Source organism: Choloepus didactylus, chromosome 3 (assembly GCF_015220235.1).
Source record: "Choloepus didactylus isolate mChoDid1 chromosome 3, mChoDid1.pri, whole genome shotgun sequence".
In the NCBI taxonomy this organism is placed as follows: domain Eukaryota; kingdom Metazoa; phylum Chordata; class Mammalia; order Pilosa; family Megalonychidae; genus Choloepus; species Choloepus didactylus.
This window is the reverse complement of record NC_051309.1, coordinates 86,534,656-86,557,407: the sequence shown is the minus strand read 5'-3', so window position 1 is coordinate 86,557,407 and position 22,752 is coordinate 86,534,656. Positions and strand designations below refer to the sequence as shown.

General features: G+C 36.1%; 2 protein-coding genes across 6 annotated transcripts in view; both read right to left on the bottom strand.

Annotated features, from left to right (window-relative positions):
- CFAP299 (cilia and flagella associated protein 299) overlaps positions 1 to 22,752 on the bottom strand; it is a 767,377-nt gene that overhangs the window by 156,388 nt on the left and 588,237 nt on the right. The window lies entirely within an intron of this gene.
- LOC119529572 (apelin receptor early endogenous ligand) lies at positions 12,192 to 12,356 on the bottom strand. Its single transcript, XM_037830082.1, has one exon. The coding sequence runs from the start codon at positions 12,354 to 12,356 to the stop codon at positions 12,192 to 12,194; it is 165 nt and encodes a 54-aa protein (XP_037686010.1).

The following is a 22,752-nucleotide window of genomic DNA, read 5'->3' as shown; positions in this document are numbered from 1 at the left end:
ACCTCAGATTAGCAAATTGGTGCAATGTTTCTAGAGAGAAATTGAGTAATAAGACCTTAAATTTGTGCATGGCCTTTGCTCCAACAATTATTCACCAAGAAATGTGTTCTAAGGAAATAATCACGAATGTGCACTAACATGTATGCATGATGATATTTTCCACAGAATCATTTTAATAGCCAAAGTTTCCAAACAACTAAAAGTCCGTAAGTAAATATAAAGTATAGTGCATTCTTTCACTGACACATTATGCAGCAGTTAAAAAAGGATATAAAGAGGAGTGACGTCATCAATATTGTGATGTAAACAGCTAGTGAAAACATCTCTTCTGAGATTCAACAGAAAAAAAGAAGAATTCTGAATTGTGCAGAACTCTGGAGGAAGATATAGACTGGAGAAGGACCTCAAAATGCTGAATTAGAGACAGAAAAAATATCAGGTAGGAATCCTCCATCCCAGGATGGCCAGTATCCCCCTCACTTGGTCTCACACAGCATGGAAAGGGCACAGAAACAGCAGCTAGGATCCCTCCCAATGGGGACACAGACAGACCCCATCATTTGGAGACCTGGGGGACAGAGGAGGACATTTCAAGGCCCAGGTCAGTGAGGGACAAAGAGTCTGAGAAAATGTGGACACAGACTATGTTTCTAGATGTAGATCTGAAAGCCCTTCCCTCACCCCCAAGGAAAACAGCAGCAAGTGGTGGTTTCCTTGCCTATGGTATGGCTGAAAAACTGGGACAGCTGGGGGGTGGTCCTCTTCCAAAGGAGTGTGGGGGACACAGCTCCACATTGAGCCTTGATTTTGGCTGGCAAAGTGAGAGCACAAGAATCCTGCAGTTTCAGCCCCACCTGTTCAGGCATAGCCTGTGCTCAGAGGCAAAACAGCTTCTGGGATGATTAAGTCACTGAACAGCACCATCTGCTGGGCAGACTGGAAAGTGCAAGGGAATTTAAGGGCTTTTAAAGACATTCCAGACCCTATCTTAGGAATACTGGGGCTGGTCTACATCCCCTGCCCAGAAACACGGCCCTGTTTTGGCTGAGAAATACAGATGACCCAACTGTTATAGCAGGGCTCTAAGAAAACCCAGGTCTTGCTGGCTGGCAAAAAAAAAAAAAAAAAAAAAAAAAATAGCACCACTGAGAGCCATCAGATTGTTTTCCTACACACAGAGACCTTGCTGTGGTGCCCAGTGCCTACTCCCAATCCCTCAGGCTGTTCCCTGTGGGTGGCTGGTTTGAGGAGAGACTGGGGAGCAAAGACAACCTGACAATTAGCCAGCAAGAAAGTTGAGCAGATAGAGAATAAAGTCATCTGTATCAGTTTGTATATATATTATGTCCCACAGAAAAAGCCATATTCTTTAATGCAATCTTGTGTGGGCAGACATATTGGTGTTGATTAGATTATAGTTCTTTGACTGAGTGTTTCCATGGAGATGTGACCAACCCAACTGTAGGCATTAACTCTGATTGGATAATTTCCATGGACGTGTGGCCCTGCCCATTCAGCATGGGCATTGGTTAGTTTACTGGAGCACTATATAAGCTCAGACAGAAGAAGCGAGCTTGCTACAGCCAAGAGGGACACTTTGAAGAATGCACAGGAGCTGAGAGAGTAGCCAAAGCTGAGAGGCATATTTTGAAGATGGTTTTTGGAAGCTGACACTGACATTTTGGAAAACGCCATTTTGAAACACAACCTGGGAGAAAGCAAACACCAGCTACATGCCTTCCCAGCTAATAGAGGTTTTCTGGATGCCAATGGCCTTTCTCCAGTAAAGGTACCCTTTGTTGATGCCTTACCTTGGACACTTTATGGCCTTAAGACTGCAAATTTGTAACCAAATAAACCCCCTTTATAAAAGCCAGTCCATTTCTGGTATTTTGCATAAGGCAGCATCAACAAACTGGAACACCATCCAATAAGAAAATCCTAGGCCAAAGAGAGAAAAAGACCTCCAGAATAAACTAATCAAGAAAATCAGATGCCTAGACGCCAGCAAAAAAATCATGATTCACACCAGGAAATATAAAGATGTGGCCCAGTTAAAGGAACAAACTAGCAACTCAACTGAGATATAGGAGTTGAAACAACTAATAAAAGATTTTCAAACAAATCTTCTAAATGAAATCAATGAGTTTAAAGGAAATGTGGCAAAAGAGATGAAAGATATAAAGAAGACACAGCATGTCCATACAGAAGAACTCAAAAGCTTGATAAAACAAATGACAGAACTTATGGGAATGAAAGGCACAGTAGAAGAGATGAAAAACACAATGGAGACATATAGCAGAAGATTTGAAGAGCCAGAAGAAAGGATCAGATGGGACATCTGAAATCCTACACAAAAGAGCAGACAGGTGTTCTAGTTTGCTAGTGCTGCTGGAATGCAAAACACCAGAAATGGATTGGCTTTTATAAAGGGGGTTTATTTGGTTACAGAGTTACAGTCTTAAGGCCATAAAGTGTCCAAGGTAACACATCAACAATCGGGTACCTTCACTAGAGGATGGCCAATGGTGTCCAGAAAACCTCTGTTAGCTGGGAAGGCATGAGGCTGGCATCTGCTCCAAGTTCTGGTTTCAAAATGGCTTTCTCCCAGGACGTTCCTCTCTAGGCTGCAGTTCTTCAAAATGTCACTCTTAGTTGCACTTGGGATAGTCGTCCTCTCTCAGCTTCTCTGGAGCAAGAGTCTGCTTTCAACGGCCATCTGAAAAATGTCTCTCATCTGCAGCTCCTGTGCTTTCTTTAAGTGTCTCTCCTGGCTATAGCTCCTCTTCAAAACATCACTCACAGCTGCACTGAGTTCCTTCTCTTTGAGTCAGCTCATTTATATGGCTCCACTGATCAAGGCCCAACCTGAATGGGTGGGGCCATGCCTCCATGGGAATATCTCATCAGAGTCATCACCCACAGCTGGGTGGGGCACATTCCAAGCAAATCTAATCAGCACCAAAACATCTGCCCCACAAGACTACATCAAAGATAATGGTGTTTGGGGGACACAATACATTCAAACTGGCACACAGGGAAAAGAATGGAACAATACAAGCAGGGCCTCAGGGAATTGAATGACACATGAAGCACATGAATATACATGTCACGGTTGTCACAAACGAATAGAAGAGAAAAGGGACTGAAAGAATAATGGAGGAAATAATCACTGAAAATTTCCCAACTCTCATGAAAGACATAAAATTACAGGTCCAAGCAGCACAGCATACCCTAAACAGAATATTCAAATAGACCTACTCCAGGACACCCACTAATCAGATTGCCAAATGTCAAAGACAAAGAAGGAATTCTGAAAGAGCAAGAGAAAAGCAATCCATCACATAACAAGGGAAGCTAGATAAGACTAAGTGCAGAGATCTGGTACATTTGTAGAGGTTAGTGTGAAATTTTGATACATCCCTAAGTAATTTGGGCAGAGAATGAGGATATATATGCAGGGAACCCTGGATAACTGGGGAAGAATGTGGAAATGTTGGACATCCCCACCTGGGTTGTTACTGGTGTTCTTGCAAACACTGAGGCTGACAGTTTGGTAGTATGAGCCCTTCTTGAGTCATGCCCTTGTGAAACTTGTTGCTGCAAAGGAGAGGCTGAGCCTACTTATAATTGTACTTGCAAAGTCCCCTTGATGGACTAGGGGAAAATGTGGGGACTTCCTGATATTCTATCAAGCATTAGGGACTTCCAATTTTATAAGCCAAGCCTTCAAATGTTGAGGCTTGTCCTTATGAAACCTATGAAGCTTCTGCAATGGAGAAGCTAGACCTGTTTGTAATTATGCCTATGAGTCACCCCCCAAAGAGTCTCTTCTGTTGCTCAGATGTGGCCTCTGTCTCTAAGCCAAATCTGCAAATATACTCACTACCTCCCCTACATAGGATGTGACTCCCAGGGGTATAAATCTCTCCGGCAATGTGGGACATAACTCGCAGGGATGAGCCTGGCCCTGGCATTGTGGGATTGAGAATGCCTTCTTGACCAAAAGGGGGAAATGAAATGGAACAAAATAAAGTTTTGGTGGCTGAGATATTTCAAATAGAGTCAAGAGGTCATTCTTGAGGTTACCCTTAGGCAAGCTAAAGCTTGCATAAGATACTGCAAAGTACTATAGTATGCCAAGCCGCAACCAACAGTACTTCTGAAAACCCTAGTGAGTGCCTTGGGCTCTATCTAAGTCTCTATAAAAGTTTTTCTTAGTAAATTTATTATTTCAGAAAATTTAAGCCTCCAGATTAATCCTATGCCAGATAATCCCTGAAACCCAGGGGTACCAGTCTCTCCAAGACCATCAACAAGTTTCATTCCTCTACCCCATCAGATCAACACCCCTTTCCAGCAAGAAGAAGTTAAAATGGTCCTTGCCCAGATTTTCCTAAAGATTGAGAGAATGATCAAATGAGAGGGAGGAGGTATAACAGAGAAATTTGGATTAAATAAATGACTGTGACTGCTGACTCACTATATAGATACTTCTTTTTAGTGTCAATTGTTTTAAAATAGCCAGAAGGAAATATCTGAAGTTGTTGAACTGTAATCCAGTAGCGCTGATCTTTGATAATGATTGTATAACTATAAAGCCAAAAAAAAAAAATGTCAGTTGTCCGTTTGTACGGATCTACTTTTGGATGTTTTGTGTTCTCTGTTCCACCAATCTCTCTCTCTCTCTCTCTCTGTATATATATATATTTACACACACACACACACACACAAACACACATAATATATATATATGACAATACTTAGTTAACCTACTTCTATTGCAAGTCTTAAAATTGGACAGAATGCAATGCTAGTGGTCAATGGCGGGGGGAGAGGTAAGGGATATTTGGGGTTTTCTTTTTTCTTTTTAGTTCTTTTTCTGGAGTAATGCAAACGTTCTAAATATAATCATGGTGATGAATGCACAACTATGTGATGATATTGTGAACCAATGATTGTGTACTTTGGATGAATTGTATGGTGTGTGAATATATCTCAATAGAATTACATTAAAAATATATAAACATATATAATAAGGGGGAGAATTTCATAATTAAGGTAAAATACAGATCATGAAGCAGTTTTCATTAGATTTCATTTTTGTAAGAAAAATAATAATATATGGAAGAACATGTTATCAGTGCCCTCTTTGTGTACTAATTTTATTACTATCTTTTTGCTTTTCTGCTGTATCATTTTACATTTCTATAATGAATATTTACCACTTTTGTAAAAAACACTTTTAAATGAAAATAATATTTATATAAAGAAATAAAACTGGAATAAAGTAAACTGAACACTTTTGAACTTAGGATGGTTTAGAAAGCGTGATTGTTTTAGATTGGGTTCCCCAGTAAGTAGATTCTACAATGAATATCTGCCTAGGGGAGGTTTTGAGGGGAACTCTAGGAATCAGCACCTGGGAAGGGTGGGGGAAGCAGAAAGGGACAGAGAAAGAAGCTGAGTGGTAATGCAGCTGGAACAGATGCTTCCGCTAATCCGCTAGTTAGCTCTGGAGTGGGATGGTCTTCAGAGATGTCTCAGCTGGGGCAAAGGGGATGGATCTGTGTGCCTTCCATCTCCCAATATCAACCAGTCATTGTATACACTCTGCCCACAGGATTGGGGTCTAACTTTGGGCAAACATCTTCTTTTGACAGAGATGGGACTTGCTGCTGGTAGTTGGGGAGTGAGTGCCTCTAATCTGAAGGGAATCTGGGTGGAGCACTGACAGTTCCAGGTTGAGAATAACATGGTATCTGACAGGGTCAACAAGGGACCATCCTTACTCTCATCTGAATATATCAATTTCTCCCTTGATAATTGGGATAAAGGGAATGGATTCACACTGACACAATTCATCAGAGTGATTGCACAGTCTCCAATTTATTAATTGCCACTGAGAAATATACCTGGCATGAGGACCAAAATACTTGTCTTGGCTAACCAGCACTTTCTCTACTAACTTAGAAAAATCTTATTGTGAAACAAAATAGATAACCAGATGTAGCCTGGTTTATACTGCACCAAGAAAAAGGATGGTATTAAAAGATACTGTTTTTAAATTGTGATAGCCTCATTTCCCACATTAGAGTGATTCATTTTCCTTTACTGCTAAAGTTACATCATTATATTCTTATTCCTTAATTCTATTTCTGGACTTACTACTGATTTTACATTTTATTTTCCCTCTATTATAGTTTACATGTTGGTTCTAGATTGGAAAAATTTTATCCACAGCCATTTACAAATCATCTTCCAGGGTGAGTTGCTTTGGGGAAAACTTTGCTAATATTTTAAATGAAGTATTATCTCAAAGAGAGTATCCTTTTTTTTTTTCTTTTAGTCTTATTCTCAAATTCTGATGTACTATACCAACCCTTTGACTTCATGTACCAGGTTCTTTGTAGAAATGGTCACCTAGGAGTTTTATGATTACATATGTAATAATTTTCCTTTTCTGAGATCAAACTATTTCTTATTGATAGAATCATATCTTTGGAAACTAGCAAGATATTTCTTACTTTTAATGCCACAAGTATAGGAAAAATAATTTTTTGCAAAAACATTATTCACTGCAGTTCCCACCCCCACTCCTACCCTACCTCAATTCCTACCCCAGAGGGAAACGTTAAAAATGTGACCTATACTTTCTAGCCCATTTTCTATGCTTTCACATTTATACATATGTACATATACACAATGTTTAAATATAATTGTGATCCTAATTACATATTTCTCTGCTACTTTTTTTTTTTTCACTTCATGTTTGACCTGGAGGACAATATAAATCCGCTTTATATTATTTTTAATGGTTCCATGTATGCTCACAACAGTTGATGGACATAATATCTATTTTAATAGATAAATTTAACCATTCATATTTATCATAAGTAGCTATATGTTTTCTTCCTTATTTTTCCTGCCATTTTTTAAATTTTTATACTAATGCTTCATCACTTAGTATGATTATAACTACTTCCAGTTCTTATTACTGTTTATTTTTTTTAGTATCTTCATATTTCTTGGGTTTATTTCATATTACTGGTATAAAACTTTCTTGTAATAATTAACAAGTAATTCTAATAGAAAAGGTCTGAAGGTAGTCATTTTCTGAGACGTGACTCTGAAAATTGTCTCTTTTGCCACAAACTTGATTGTTAGTTTGGCAGAGTCTAGAAACCTAGGTTCAAAAGTTTTGTCTTTGGAACATAGAAGGTAGTTGCCCCATTTTCTTCTAACATCCAATGCTGCTACAGAGAAGTATGTTGCCAATTTTACAACTGTTTCTTTATGTAATACTAACTTTAAAAATAGATGCCTTCAGAATTTTCTCTTTGCCTTGGAGGACAAATATGTGTGTGTGTGTGTGTGTGTGTGTTCAGCTTGTTTTCAACATGGAATTTTCTTTTATTTCTTTGTTTATTATTCTTCCAGTATTCCTACAAATGTTAGAACTTGTAGATTTATCTTTCATGCTTCAGCTTTTTTTTCCATATTTCCCATCTCCAGGTCTCTTTGCGTTGCATTTTAAAGAGAACTTTACTTTGAATCTTCCAGCTCATCATTCAGTCATCAAATATATCTATCTGGCTCTCAAGCAGATACATACGAAATTGTATTATTTAAATGACCACTTGTATCAATCAGGATTTCATTTCACCCTAACTAGTTTAAGCAGAAAAAAAAAATTAAATAGAGATTGTTAGATACTTGCACAAGCATCTGAAGGTCAGGATTCTGCAACTGGAAAACCCAGGAACAAGTCCCAGAACAACATACTAGAATTGGCCAGGCAAGGGGGCTGCTGCCTCTGCCATGAATAGAAATCTGCTATCACAGTTGCTGGCTCCAGGTTCAAAATGCCTCAGCCACGATCCTGGGATAATGTGCGATTACATCCTCTGCTGGCTAGAAGACCAGGCAGCCTCAGTCCTGACATACACCAGAAAACAGATGTCACATGCTCCCTCCGAATGCCCATGAAGCCAAAGAACAGAGACTTGGACCTCAGATAGAGCTGCCTCAGAAAAGCCAAATACTTCCTGCCAACAGATACAACAAAAGCTTCTAAAGTGTGGCTTCCACCCCAACATGTTTACTTCTGCTTTCCAAATCTCACATACCGTGTGTCCTTTGAAGAAGCTAACTAGATCCCACACAGAACCCATGAGGTAGAGGAGTTTGTGAAATATAGACTTTCACTTCCAGTTTCTAGCATGTAATAGGTTTGCAACAAAGGAGTTGAGAGAGTAAATGTTTTATACCATATTTTTAATTTTGCAAATTTCTCTTCCTTTTTCATATCAGCCTGTTTTAAGGATGCAGTATCCTCTTGACTGTAAGTACATTAAGTAGCAATTTTAAATTGTACTCTGTTTTTGCTGTTAACTCATTCTGGTTGCTAATTCTTCTGTTGAGTTTGGAACTTCTCTTTGGCCAAGGGTTTTCATCAAATGTTTGGCAATTTTGGTTTATTTGTTCATATTTGTACTTGATAACTCCAGTTCGCCTTTGGTGAAAGTAGGGACTGATCATGCCAGCCAACTTCTTGTGATGGTGGGGGAAAGCCAGAATATTTTTCCATTTGTGGTGCATGGGTGGCATTTCTTCTGGGATTTACATCTCGTGAGGTACTACCCTGGGATCAGAATCAGAAGTTCCAATGAAAACTTTATCCTGAAAGCAAATTTTCCTCTGTAATTCTTTTTTTTTCCCTGGGATGTCTGTATGGAGATAAGAGGTTACCTCAGGCTTTGCTCCACTTATTTTCTGGAAGTTCCCCTCAGTCAAACTGATTAATTTGTTCAGAAAGGAGTATAAGATTTTGCAAACTTTGTTTTAAATTAGTAGCTGAACACAAGCAAAAATAACTGATTACTGTTTTTGTTAAATACTATGAAGCAGTATTTTAAATCTCACACTTGGAGCTTAAACCCACTGGGTATGCACACTGGCTCAAGTATTCCCCTTGCATTGAAAATACCTAAAGATTTTCAAAATCCACTGTAAACATGGAAAATTATTCTCTTATGGGTTTCCTAATGACATGAAGCACCAACATCAAGTACACGTCCAGAGCATGACGATAGATGTGCGCTTTTAACAAGTTTTGGGGTTGCCGAGCAACATGCGTGAATGTCTCAACAAACATCTTAAAAGGAAAAGACTTCATTACATCACTTGTTTAAAGGAAGCGATGAAGTGTAATAGAGTTCAATCTGTTCAAATACACTTTACAAACTTTTAAGAAATAGTGTTCTACTTAGACTTTTGGGAAAGAGCAAAGACAGAAATAAAAATTATTATGCTAAATAAAAAATTTTCAGACCTTTTCAGAGGTAGCTAAGATATAAGCAATTCTAGCAGGCTGGAATATGTAGAATATGGTATACTAATTTTTTAAAACATAATTTATTAATAAAAAAGAAAAAACAAAAGTAAATGCAGAGTATCTTTATTTAACAATAAGACAGTCAGACAAACTGATCAAATTGATTTCACAATAAGCTACGGATTTTACACACACTCCTTCAAAATTTGCTGAGATTTTTTTTTTCTTTCCTGGATAAGAAATTATACCAAGTTTTTTGGCTGCACTGGGCATTACACTATGGACTTGGGCTGCAAATCTATATTATACTTCTGGCAATGATTTGATGGTGTTATTCTTATTTATTTTTTGTTTTTGGTATTGTTGGTGGTGTTTTGCTTGATTTATAACAGCTCTTATGGCTACTCACATATGTATTTTTCCCCTAAAGTAGATGTTTATATGAGCTTTAATTTCCTAAACTTCTGGATTCTATGTAAGTTAAATCAATGCCTTCATTCATGAAGATCTGCCTCATTGGTACAGATATAGTTGACAAGTTATTGTTTTTATTCATAAGCCTAGAGCATTTACTATTTGGCCAATATATTTACCTCAATTAAATTGGGATCAACAGAAAAATACATCCTCTCTGTAAATAAATAAGAAGAACTACTGTGCACTATTGCTTAATTCTGTCTATACAACTTTCTTTGGCTTTCATGAAATTCTTTGAAAAGTTTAAATTTAATACAGTTTTGAGAATATGTTTATAAACTCCAGAAAATTCCTTTCTTAGTGAAAATCTGCCTTTTGTAAATGTGGTTGTTGAACGCTAGAATCTTGCTATTTTCACTGCTAATATGTATATTTTCTTTTTGCTCTTAGATTTACTTTAATGCAATTTTATTGAGATATAGTCACATACTAAACAATCATCAGAAGTGTACAGTTGATAGCAGTATCATCATATAGTTGTGCATTCATAACCACAATCAATTTTTGAACATTTTCATTATTCCAAAGAATAAAAATAAAAATAACAGTAAAAAAGAACATCCCAAATATCTCATATCCACCCCTCCATTATTCATTTTTTTTTTGTTCCCATTTTTCTACTCATCTGTCCATACACTGGATAAAGGGAGTATGAGCCACAAGGTTTACACAATCTCATGGTCACACCATGAAAGCCATATAATTACACGATCTTCTTTAAGAAACAAGATTACTGATTTGCAGTTCAACAGTTTCAGGTATTTCCTTCTAGCTATTCTAATACACTAATATCTAAAAAGGGATATGTATATAATGCACAAGAATAACCTCCAGAATATCCTCTCAACTCCATTTGAAATCTCTCAGCTACTGAAACTTTATTTTGTTTCACATATTTTTCCCTTTTTGGTCCAGAAGTTTTTCTCAATCCTTCAAGGCCAGCAGGTCCAGGCTCATCCATGGGAGTCATGTCCCACATTGGCAGGGAGATTTTACACCTCTGAGAGTCATGTCCCACGTAGGGGAGAGGAGAGTGAGTTTACCTGCAGGGTTGGCTTAGAGAGAGAGGCCACATTTCTGCTCATAGATTTTTTTTTTTTTTTTTTTTTTTTTTTTTTTATAATTTCCATTTTGTAATCCCTCTTTATTAATACTAACCTTTTATTTTAACAAAAATACAGGTTTAATTGTTTATGGCTTCTCCTATGCTATAATGTTTACAAAGTAAAACTTCTAGCTAACATATTGTCTTTAAAAATTAAAAAAAATGCAAGAACTATTAGTTGTGACTCTTATGAGTTTCATTACTGAAAATAATTTACAGTAAAATAATAAAAATTTTGTGTCACTGAGCTTACAGTCTTTCAATAAATACAAATTAAGAGCATATTTAACAATGTTGAGATATGGAAACACAGAGATATTAATACAATTAAGATTTAGTTGAAATAGTTTATTTTGTGGACAATCCTATCCTTGATTTCCTTCTGACTTTTATTTATGTGTCTCACTACCACAGGTTGAACAGCACAATACTAAAACCTAGCAGAATGATGAACACTCATCTGTTAGATACAAAAGACTATATCTATCTATACATACAAAATATCAAGGACAAAAAACAAAACTACAAAGGAAATTAAACCTTAACGTTAATTTACATGATGAGAAAGATTCAGAAATGAACATTTTGGTTTTAAAATAACATGAACTACAATTGGTATTTTATCCTTTCTTTTTCCACTTCAAATGCATATTACTTATAAAATAAAAAGTAAAACTTTCATAAACTTTAAAACCTATCATAAAATTGGGAGCAATTATTACCTTCCTTCTTAGTCTGTCTACAAAAATAGTCAATGAACCAATTATTTTCTCCCTATTCCACAAATCCAGATGACCAAGTCAGTTGAATTCAGATTTGTTTAAAAAAAAAAAAATCACTCATATATAGACAGCCATTTAAAAACTTTTGGAGAATTATAGGAATATGAATGAAATTTTTTTAATTATTATAATTTTTACTATTGGAGATTTTTACAACTTTAAAAGCATATTTCTTTTAAAGCCATGTGAGAATCATGATGTGAAGAAAAAGAATATGAGAGATTTTTGTTACGCAGGAAAACAATTGTGTTTTAGGCTAGAATCACTTTTAGAATTTGCCATTTTCCCTCTAAAGACAAACAAGGAAGAAGAGAATCCTATGAAACTAATAAACCATCCCAGGTGCTTTCAAGTCATTCCTTTTAATAGAGGAACTTCTTCTATGCAATCACACTATTGCCTTAATGAAGTTCTTTAGGCACGGTGGGTGGGTGTCTTTCCTTCACTTCTCTTTCTGCTGGCAGGCCAGTGAAGTCAGCTAGAGAACTTCTCAGGGGAAGGGCACTCGTGAATGGAGAGGCATACATCTCCTCTGAAGGCAGTTGTGTCTGTGCAGTTTTCTCCTCATTGCCAAATTAACTGGTCTCTGTCCATTGATAAGGAGAAGGCTCATCATAAAAATGAAAAATGCATAAAAGAATTGCTGAAATTTCATTTTTCTGCCACACTAATCTGGAGCAATAGCTCTCAAAGTAAACCAAACAGTCTTTCAAGAGTCTGTGTAATATCTGTGTGGCTCTCACATTCTAATGACAAACCTCAGAGAACTGCCAGCTGTGTTTTCCGGAACAGTTAATGGTCACATCGGACAAAGTTACTGGTCTGCTCATAGATTTTTACATGCACATCAACATCTGTGCATAAAGGAAGAGAAATTATTTTATATGCCAGCTCAACTTAATATGAAATAATAGATTTTCAATTATTCTTATATTATGAAGCATTCAATTAAAATATTTTTAAGTTTTTAGGCAATATATATTCTATCTTCAAATTAAAATTTTCTGGAAGTTTATTAATAGAATACTGTGATGGAAGTTAGTGCTTCATGTGAAATTTCAATAATTCATTACAGAAATGTCTGTACACTTCAGTAAGTATGCCCATAAAAACATTAGTGATGTCATTAGACCAAAATATGAAATATAAAATGCCTTTTAATAAATAATACAGCAATCTCAACCAATCTTTACACAGTCTTTTGAATAAAATGATCTGAAAGTTATACATGTAAATTTTGGTCAACTTAATTATTTTCTCATTTCCAATTTCATTTTTAAGGGGGAATGTTCTATGTTTACTATGCAAAACTTTTTTTTTTCATCTTGAAAACAATGTGAAACTAATGTTGCTATGACCCTATTTGTTGTCTGCAGTAGCCTGCAAGTTCCAGATTAGATTGTAAAACTCTCAATGGTTCTCAGACCCTCTCCAGGTGATTCAATAACTTACTAAGTAAATAAATGGAATAAGAACAAGCTACTTTTTGTGACAGATTTTAGTGTTTCAGTCATTTTTTAAAGCATCATTCTTCAGTTTAAGCGTCATCTCCTCTGGGAAGCTTTCCTTGCTCACTCACAGGATAAGGGAGGGTTCTCTCTCTTATGTGTAACCCTCTGCATACAGACCTGTATCAAAATACTTGTCGTCGTGTACTTTAATAGCATCAGTACTGTACTTCTCTGAGCCTACTCCACCCCTGCAGTCTCAGAGGAGGCAGGAACCATGTTAGCCAAAAAAGCATCTAGCACATAAGAGGTTCTCAATAAGTAGTGAAGCCAAAACGTTGAAGGAGATGGGAAAATGGTTAATTCCAGCTGTGACTCACTGGTCAACTTGTCTTAGTGGGTACATATCATAAACGCATACTATTCACCATTTTATAAGTTTAATTGTTTGAATAAATATATGAATACATTACTGTCTGTACCATTAAAAATATATTTCTATCCCACTTATTAAACTATGTGATGGCAATTGCACACTTCCTTTATATGAACCTTTTGTTTCTTAACTTCCTTTGTTTCAAAATCCTTCCTGAATCTTTCATCTCTTCATTTATTGCATTTTAATATGTTTATATCCTTCCATGCTATTTTTGTTTTATTCCAGATTTGTTCAATTCTTAGGTTCTTTCCAAATTTTTCCCTTTGTTTTTCATCTTTGTTTCACATCTGCTCTCCTTTTCTTCCATTTCTTGCTGTGGGCCTTCAGTTTACACCAAGATTAACTTTCTAAGTCATAAGTGCCAGATGTCTTATCTTCAGTCTTTGAAGTCCAGCATGCAATTGGCTCTCCAGCATGCAGCCTCTCAACACACTGCCCTTTGAACACAAAGCTGACACAAATGACCCACTGTCAGTGGGTCACTCCTCTGAGTGACCACAAATTTGAGAGTCAGCCAGCTGTGGTAAAGAGGACAGGCTGTAGCTGCAAAACAGAGCAAAACTAACCAGGCCATAAGGAGATCAAATTCTTAGCCTTGGTGGTGGTTCTTGCAGCACACAATTCAGTGAAACAGTCACTGATGCACCCATGATATTAACTAGATGGCAAAGTCAAGTCACATATTTTCAAACACAAACAGATTCACCATCTAATGAATAAAGACATTTTTTATTTTAAAATAAAATTGTATACAGGAAATAAATTATTGCCATAGCTGATCACAATTTATAAAATTAAATCTTTGAACAATTAGCTACACTATAATAGGCACATATTATATGTGATATGTGAATTTGGGGAATACATTATTTTTTGCAACCAATTTTGGATACATATACTTATGAGTATCATTGTAACATGATATCACTGAAAAGATATTACCATTTACAAAAATACATAGAATTTGTATAATAATATTTTGGTCAAAGATTATTGCTATTTAAGTGAATTGTTTTCTATGGTAGATTTTTCTATAAATGAAGGGAACCACATTCATCATAAAGTTCAGAAACCATTTGGATCAATCAATTAACATTTATCAAATGCTATAATACTCAAGTTACTGTAGAGGGTATAAAAATGTGGGGTTCAGTTTTCTACTTTACAAAGTGTGTAGCCCTGCTGTGGGCACAAGGCACATGCATGTGCAAAGACAATAAGATAAGATAATGTGACGGTAAACACAAGAATGCGTCAGAAGCAAGTTTCAGCAGAAGACTCAGAACAGGGAGCATATGTATGATGTGATCAGTGGTTTTACCATATAGGTGGGAACTGAACTGAGACTTGAGAGATGGGTAGGCTCAATCTGACATAGGCAGAGGACTCCAGTTGAAGTCCTTCAAGGCTTGAGCAGGTAATATTTTTAAAATTTGGAGAGTAATATATTAGACAGCAAAAATCAGTCTAAAACTATGAAAATTTTAAAAAAAACTAATTAAAACACTCCTTGCTAGACAATATGCTCCTGGAGGAAAGATTTCCTCCTGGAGGAAAAGTGACAACCACCACGATAAACGGCTATCAATTTCTGGGTGGTTACTATGTGCCGGGTGTTTACTCAACTGTTTTACTTGTATCATCAATATGTTACCTTTTTGCAACCACCCTAAATTCAGGTGCTATTATTAGACCCACTTTATAGATGAAGATATTGAACCATGGATCTATTAAACTACTTGCCCTCATCACATAGCTGGTAAGTGATGTTACTGGACCTCACACCTAGACAATCTGAATTTGGGTGGTCACGGGCATTTTCAAACACTACAACGCTATAGCACTATAAGGAAGTGACATGATTAGAAGAGAAGTTTGGGAGCAGCTTTGGAAGTTCTTGGAAGCCTGGTAAAGGGGCCTGGCCTCTGTTCTAAAAGGGATTGGGAGTCATTGAAGCTTTTTGAGAGGATGTGTTACATGATAGAGGCAGGGATTTGGAAAGATTGCTATAATGGTTAGAGTACAGGATAGAATGACAAATAAGGAGTCTTGATGCAGCCTGGCTACAAGACTTTTGCACTAAGAAATTTTGCGCTAAGAAACTTCTGCAATAAGTAATTGAGAGGTGATAAGGGCCTGAACTATGGCCATGGCAATGATGACTCATTTCAAATGTATGCTGGAGGAAATAATCCCAGCTGTGTAGAGATGTCTCTTCTACACACACGCACCCATGCACAAATATAAAGGGTCTCTTTAAGCAGTTAAGAAAAAATATGAAATAGTATCATAAAACACTTGCATGGTTTATTCTGTGGACCGTTTTACTTCCTTAAAAGTTTCACTTTTTGTTCCTTAGATTGAAACAATGCAATCCTCCTATTGCCAACCAAAGGATATCGCTATAATACACTATCAACAAAATCATTCGTGATCCCTTCCCATATAATTACAGGGTGTGCCAGACTGCAGATGTCTCTATGCAAAGCAGAAGTAGCCTACAATTAGCCAGAAGAATTCTGCAGCAAATGTGGTTAGAGGCAAAAGGTTTACTCTAAATTTGACAGCTCTAGCTATAAATAGTTTTGTTATTTTTTTGGTCGTTGTCAAGGACATCTTTGCTTCATCTGAGCAATTTCTGCAAAATGTTACAGCTATGGATACCATATGTAAAAGCTGTTTTTACATTGGGTTGGTTTATCCCCACTAAAAATCGTCTGAATAATCCATTATGAAATGTTTCTGTATTTTCCCTGCATCTGGAAGGTACACATATGAATTTATAATGTTTATGTGAGGCATAAGTCAGTGGTTAATCCATCTGTTTGTAAATCATGTGACTATGTAGCATGGCCACATCAAAACTTAACCACAAATAAAAAGGGAGAATAGGATCTAACCTATAATTGTAACTCTTAGAATCAAGACTCTCATAAGCATTTAGTTCTACGTGTGTCACATGTAAGAGATGCTTGAGAAATCACATTAGTTAATGTCTAACATGCAGCACATGGAGTGGCAAGTTAGCAGCTTTTGGAATGCTTATTTTATGGAAAGACAGAAAATATCACCGAATACTCAATGAAAAGGCATTATCACTGACCATGTAACAAATAATGAAATCAAAGACTTCTGCTTCACAAAACACAGTAAATTTTCAGCAAGTCAGAATTAGAGAATGCATTTTACAACACTTTGAAGCAGATGCTTCTATTCACATTTAAGTTCAACATTTATTTTTGAAATTATAGTGCTCTTCTTTAGGAAAAGAACTTATAATATAGGATTGACAACACATCACTATATTTGGTATTTCAGGTTAAACTACTGCTTTTGCTGTTTAGCATGCAAATGATTTCAAAAAAGTCCTCCAGGGTAGCAGCATGTTATGATCTATGAGTGCCAAATTCCTTCTTCAAATAGAATTCTGATTAGTAGCTCAAAGAACCTTAGATGGGTATGTTTTTTGGCATAAGAGTCAACATATGCAGCTTAGAAATATTTGATAACCAAATTAGTTAGTGTAGCACAATATTTCCAGATAAGAATGGGAAAACTGAAATATTTTATGTATTTGTGAATATTTACATATACAATCTTTTCGTTAATGTATAGCCTTTTAAAAGTTCTATATCATAAAATTAAATGCTTATGTTCTCCCTTTGTTTTCTCTGTTCCTCACTAATATTTTTTTAAATTGCTCACAGCCTGTGGGCGCACTCTCTTTTGGACTTTGTGACATCTGCTGGCAAAATTACTTTCAGAATTTTAGAATAGGGCCATTCAATCAATGAGGTACCCTTATCTCCTCAGTCTTTTATTATGCTGCATCTTTAAGTGAGTTGTGTTTTTATTTTAACTACAAGATGCATCATTACTGAACAGAGGCTCCCTAGCATGTAAATTTTACAATGTCTGAAAAACATCATTAACTAGTGGAATACAATAAATGACTATCACAATTTTTTGTATGATTGTTCTTTATCACGTTTATTCAATGTGAATGACCTTCTGTTCTAGTTTGCTAATGCTGCTGGAATGCAAAACACCAGAGATGGATTGGCTTTTATAAAAGGGGATTTATTTGGTTACACAGTTACAGTCTTAATGCCATAAAGTGTCCAAGGTAACACATCAGCAATTGGGTACCCTCACTGGAGGCTGGCCAGTGGTGTCTGGAAAACCTCTGTTAGCTGGGAAGGCACGTGGCTGGCGTCTGCTCTAAAGTTCTGGTTTCAAAATGGCTTCCTCCCAGGACGTTCCTCCCTGGGGTGCAGTTCCTCAAAAATATCACTCTTAGTTGCACTTGGTATATTTGTCCTCTCTCAGCTTCCCCAGAGCAAGAGTCTGCTTTCAATGGCCATCTTCAAATGGTCTCTCATCTGCAGCTCCTGTGTTTTCTTCAAAGCGTCCCTCTTGGCTGTAGCTCCTCTTCAAAATGTCACTCACAGCTACACTGAGTTCCCTCTGCCAGTCAGCTCATTTATATGGCTCCACTGATCAAGGCTAACCCAATGGGCGGGCCAACACTCCATGGAAATTATCCAATTAGAGTCATCACCCACAGTTGGGTGGGATGCATCTCCACACAGAAACACTCAATCTAATCAACACTGATAACATCTGCCCACACAAGATTATATCAAAGATAATGGCGTTTGGGGGACACAATATATTCAAACTGGCACACCTTCTTTGAACCATTAAGAGCAAAAGAACAGTATCTTTTTAGCATCTCGTGCCACAACCTCTGGAAAATACCCAGAGACCCTTATTGATGATCTGGTTTTCAGAGTGTATATTTCTATTAGAGCCTATTTATTAAAAATTGACACTTTTTATATTTGAGTCATTAAATTTTTAAAGCATAAAATGTGCCTGAATAATTTCTGGTTTTTCTCTGGTATTCTTTGTGATAAATGAGCACAACCTATTTAACATGTATAGTGTATGGCATAGTGAAATATCTGTTAATTACTTTACAGCTGGCAGACGTACGAATTAATTTTAAGTAGAAAACTAAAGTAATTCAGGAAATCACAATGTACTTCTATATTGTAATTCATGAGATTTTGTATATATACAATAAAAATTGTATGTGTTTCATTTTTAAAATAAATTTTATTTCAAATAGTTGACTTTATCTGTAGGAAAAATGGAGTGCCAAAGTGTAGTATATTTATCACCTTCATTACAACTACTCTTCTTTCCCAAATAAGTTTGTACATTAAAAGAAAAAAAAATTCTGTCTTTAAATGTGGAAGCCTATTGTTTCAGGTTGATAATTTGTTTCTAAGAGAAGAAGCAATTGTGCAGCTTTATATCTATAAACTGCCATCCTTTAGTTGACATTTCCGATACTTCACAAATAAGTCCAAAGGTAATTCTTTCCCACTTTCAAAGCACACTTGATATAATTGGGGCTATAATTTTTCAATTATTAACAGAAAAACTAACATCTTCAGACGACTGAAAATTAAATGATATACCCTAGAAATGTCCTGGGATTTCCTGCTATCTTACAGGATTTCGATTCCATAATTTCTTATCATCTAAGAGGAAACCAGCTTTGTGTAAGAACAGGCACTATGGCACCCTTGTCCACTTCACTGCTTTTGGGAAGCCTGCTACTTCCACCAGTGCTGTCCATCATCTCCTTGTTGACCCAGCAAATTTCAGCTCATCCTGCAAGGCCCAGCTTAAATGCATCAGTCTTCTATAGTTTCTACTGACTCTTCCAGGCAATGGAATTAATTATCTTTTCATCAGAGGTTCAGTGGCACTGGAAAATAAACTTCACAAGGCAGGCATTTTTGTGTGTGTGACAGTTTTGTTTGTGATACGTTTCTAAAACAGTGATGTATTTCTAGAACAGTGGTCTAGAGCATGGTAGTAGTTCAGTAAATATTGTTGAAATGAATCTCTTTGAAAATCCCTTAATTATAGAGGTGTCATCACATTATATTTTGGTTCTAAATCTGATTGCCATAAGAAAGTTCCTCAAAGACATAACTCTGGAGCCCAGCCCAGGGCCTGTCATATTGTAGGTATTCAATAAATATCTAAGGAATCGATCTTTAGAAACATGGATTTAGAAAGTCAGCAAAGGAAATTTTCTGAAATTCCCAAGTTAGAATATGGGGGATTATGGATTTAATCTCTTTAACAGGACTTGATGTTAAATGACAACATATGTGATATGCTTATCAGTGACTGGCATAAGGTATGCACTCAATAAATCACCCATTTTCAATCATCAAATCAATCAGCATTAATATTTATTTTGCCTTCTTTTTAAGAATGCATAGAAAGAAGTGAGTCCCCAACTTCCATTAGTTTCTATTTTAGTATTTTATTGTTTTGGTGTTTAAGGCATCCTTCTTATACCTAATTAATTACTATTTCATGTGATTTTCGTTACTAGAACTCTCCCTAAGTACATGATCCTTAAGTGCAGAGATTGTTATATCTCTTTGTAGTTTCAGAGACTCTAGCAAACTATTATAGTCTGAGTAGGTGTTCAAAAACCAATTGCTACTCTGTTTATTAAATATATTTGGACTTAATTTAAAATCATTTATTTTATGAATGAAAGATTTGGAAACTGCTTTCATGAAGCATATAATTTAGTGAAAGGACCCTATTTCTTTCACTTTCCTCTGAAGATTTGTGATCGCTTTCTTTTTTAAGATGTGTTATGACAAAAAATGTACTCTGATAAATGAGCTATGAAGTACAGTTGAGAATTTTTATGGATGGAGTAAATATGATTTTTACATCTCAATATTAGCTACAACAGACCACGTTCTCAAAATTTCTTTCATATATATAACCTAAGTCTTGCATTCTGAAGCTTATCCTTGTGCTGTTAAAATGTAAATTTCAATAAAGATAATGGACAGCTTAACCTCTCTGTGTCTGAGTTTCCTTATCTGTAAAATAGAAACTATAATATTGGAATTAGGGTAAAGATTAAATAATAATACAGCAGTAAATTCTAAAACATGACAGCTATCATTACTTTTATCATAGCTCCTTTAAACTTGACTACTTTCAAATTTGTCAAGGTCGTTTGGAATTTAATAGTACTCTAAAACATTGTTCCTTGGAGTTCTGTGGAGATAAATTATGTGAACAAGGAAACATAAGGAAAGTGCAAAAGAATAACAAGCCAGTAGGAATAATATCTAGAGAGTGGATAAGAACAGGGCAATGGTTAAATAAAGCAATGCAATTTATGTTTCATTTGCATGAAAATTTTACAAACCACAACAGAGTTTTGTGTAACTATGTGGATAAGAATAAAATAAATTTTCTTAAGTTCAATTACATCTACAAATATATCGACAATATATGTATTTCTATTATATTCATAAAATGCTCTGCAATATTATTTTAAAGGTACTTTCCCTAATATTTTTCAAAATTCCATTATTAGATGTGAAGGTTAAAAAAAGTTTAACAAATTCTCATTTATCAAGACTGGTTGTGGTCACTCTAGTGAATTGAATATTTTGGTTATTAGATTGTTATAACCTCATCATTTATACATGAGGTATAAGAAATCATTTTTCAGGTGGTTAAAGTTCATAGTTAACATTCACATAATTCCTGTAGTATTTCAATAATTGTTTTAAGTTGTTTACATTTTATTAACTCATTAAATCCTCACATCAATCCTATGAGAATTTACAGAAGAGAAACCTAAAGTGCAGAGAGGTTAGGACACACTAGTAAGAAGTGGTAGAAATCAGGATTCGAACCCAAGAAATTCGAATTGGACTCTAGAGCCTGTATTCTTAACTGCTACACTATGTTGCAGAGAGTCTAGATTAAAGTTCAATTTTCAATATACAATTTTTTCTTTCTATCAGCTGGGATACTCCAGCATCCTCTCAAATTCTCTTTTGGCTAAAAATGTTGTCTACAACTCCAATCTCCCCTTCTCAAAGCATTGAGAGTGACCTCCATAAAACACCATTCTGAGCATGTCACACCTAGGCTTGAAGTCTTTTAATAACTCATGTTGGCCAGTCATATAAGAACTTCCATAATATAGCCTCTTCCTCCTTCATCAGCTTTATTTCTTCATTTTTCTCCACTTCCTGACTTACGCTTTGTGACCCAGTAGCAGAGATCCTGACCATATCCTGTTTTCTGCCTCCATGGCCTTATTCATCTAATTCACTTCACCCATCTCCTTAAGGGGTGCAGCAATTACCTTCTCTAGCACAACTCTGAGCTATATGAGAGGCATCTTTCACATCCTGTACCACATTATATTTACTAGTCATTCTGTGCTTAACTTCTGAGCTTTCTGAAGGCAGGAGACACATTTTATTTGCCTTCATATGTCTGATACTTAGTTCATTGCCTGGATGTGGGTAATGCTTGGTAAATGCTCTGCTTAAATAAATGGATAAATAAAAAATAAATGAATATTTGAATAAATGAATAAATAAATGAAAATCTGAATAAATGAATGAATGAAAGGAAAAGTATCCAGGCAAAATAAGAAGCCTGTGTATAAGTATGGAGGTGCTGAATTCCTTGGTGTGTCAGAGGATCTGCAGGGAGTAGCAATCAGCAAGGATGACCAGACCAGAAGGGATTGGTAAAAAAAAAAGACAAGGGAGGAAGGCAGGGAGAAATTTAGAGAGATTACTTTGGCAGCAGTGTGGAAGACAAATTGAAATTCAGCCAGAGGAAAGAAGGATCGTGGAGTCTTCCCAGTGAGTAGTAAATAGGCCTGAAAGAAGGCAATGGAATTAGAGAGAGAAAAGAGATATGAAGAGTCTTGAAACGCAGAACCCCTTGGACTTGCTGGCCAAGAAAATCGAGAAGAGTCTCGAATGCCTCTCACATTTCACTTTTGGCAACTGGTTATTTGAGGTGCCATTTATTGAGACAGAGAATTCAAAACTGACCATTCACTCCTCTACCCAACACTCCAACAGTCTGCTTATTTGGCTTTCCTCCTAATGCCTGCACACCAAATGTTGATATTTTCTGAGCGCCATCCTTGACCTTCATCTCATCTTACTCTACACATTTTCCTGAGTGATTTCATCTACACCTAAGGTGTTTTTTCTGACCTTTCACTGATGACTCTCAAGTGTCTTATTCCCTGGCCTGAATTACTTGCTCCATAACCATATATTTAA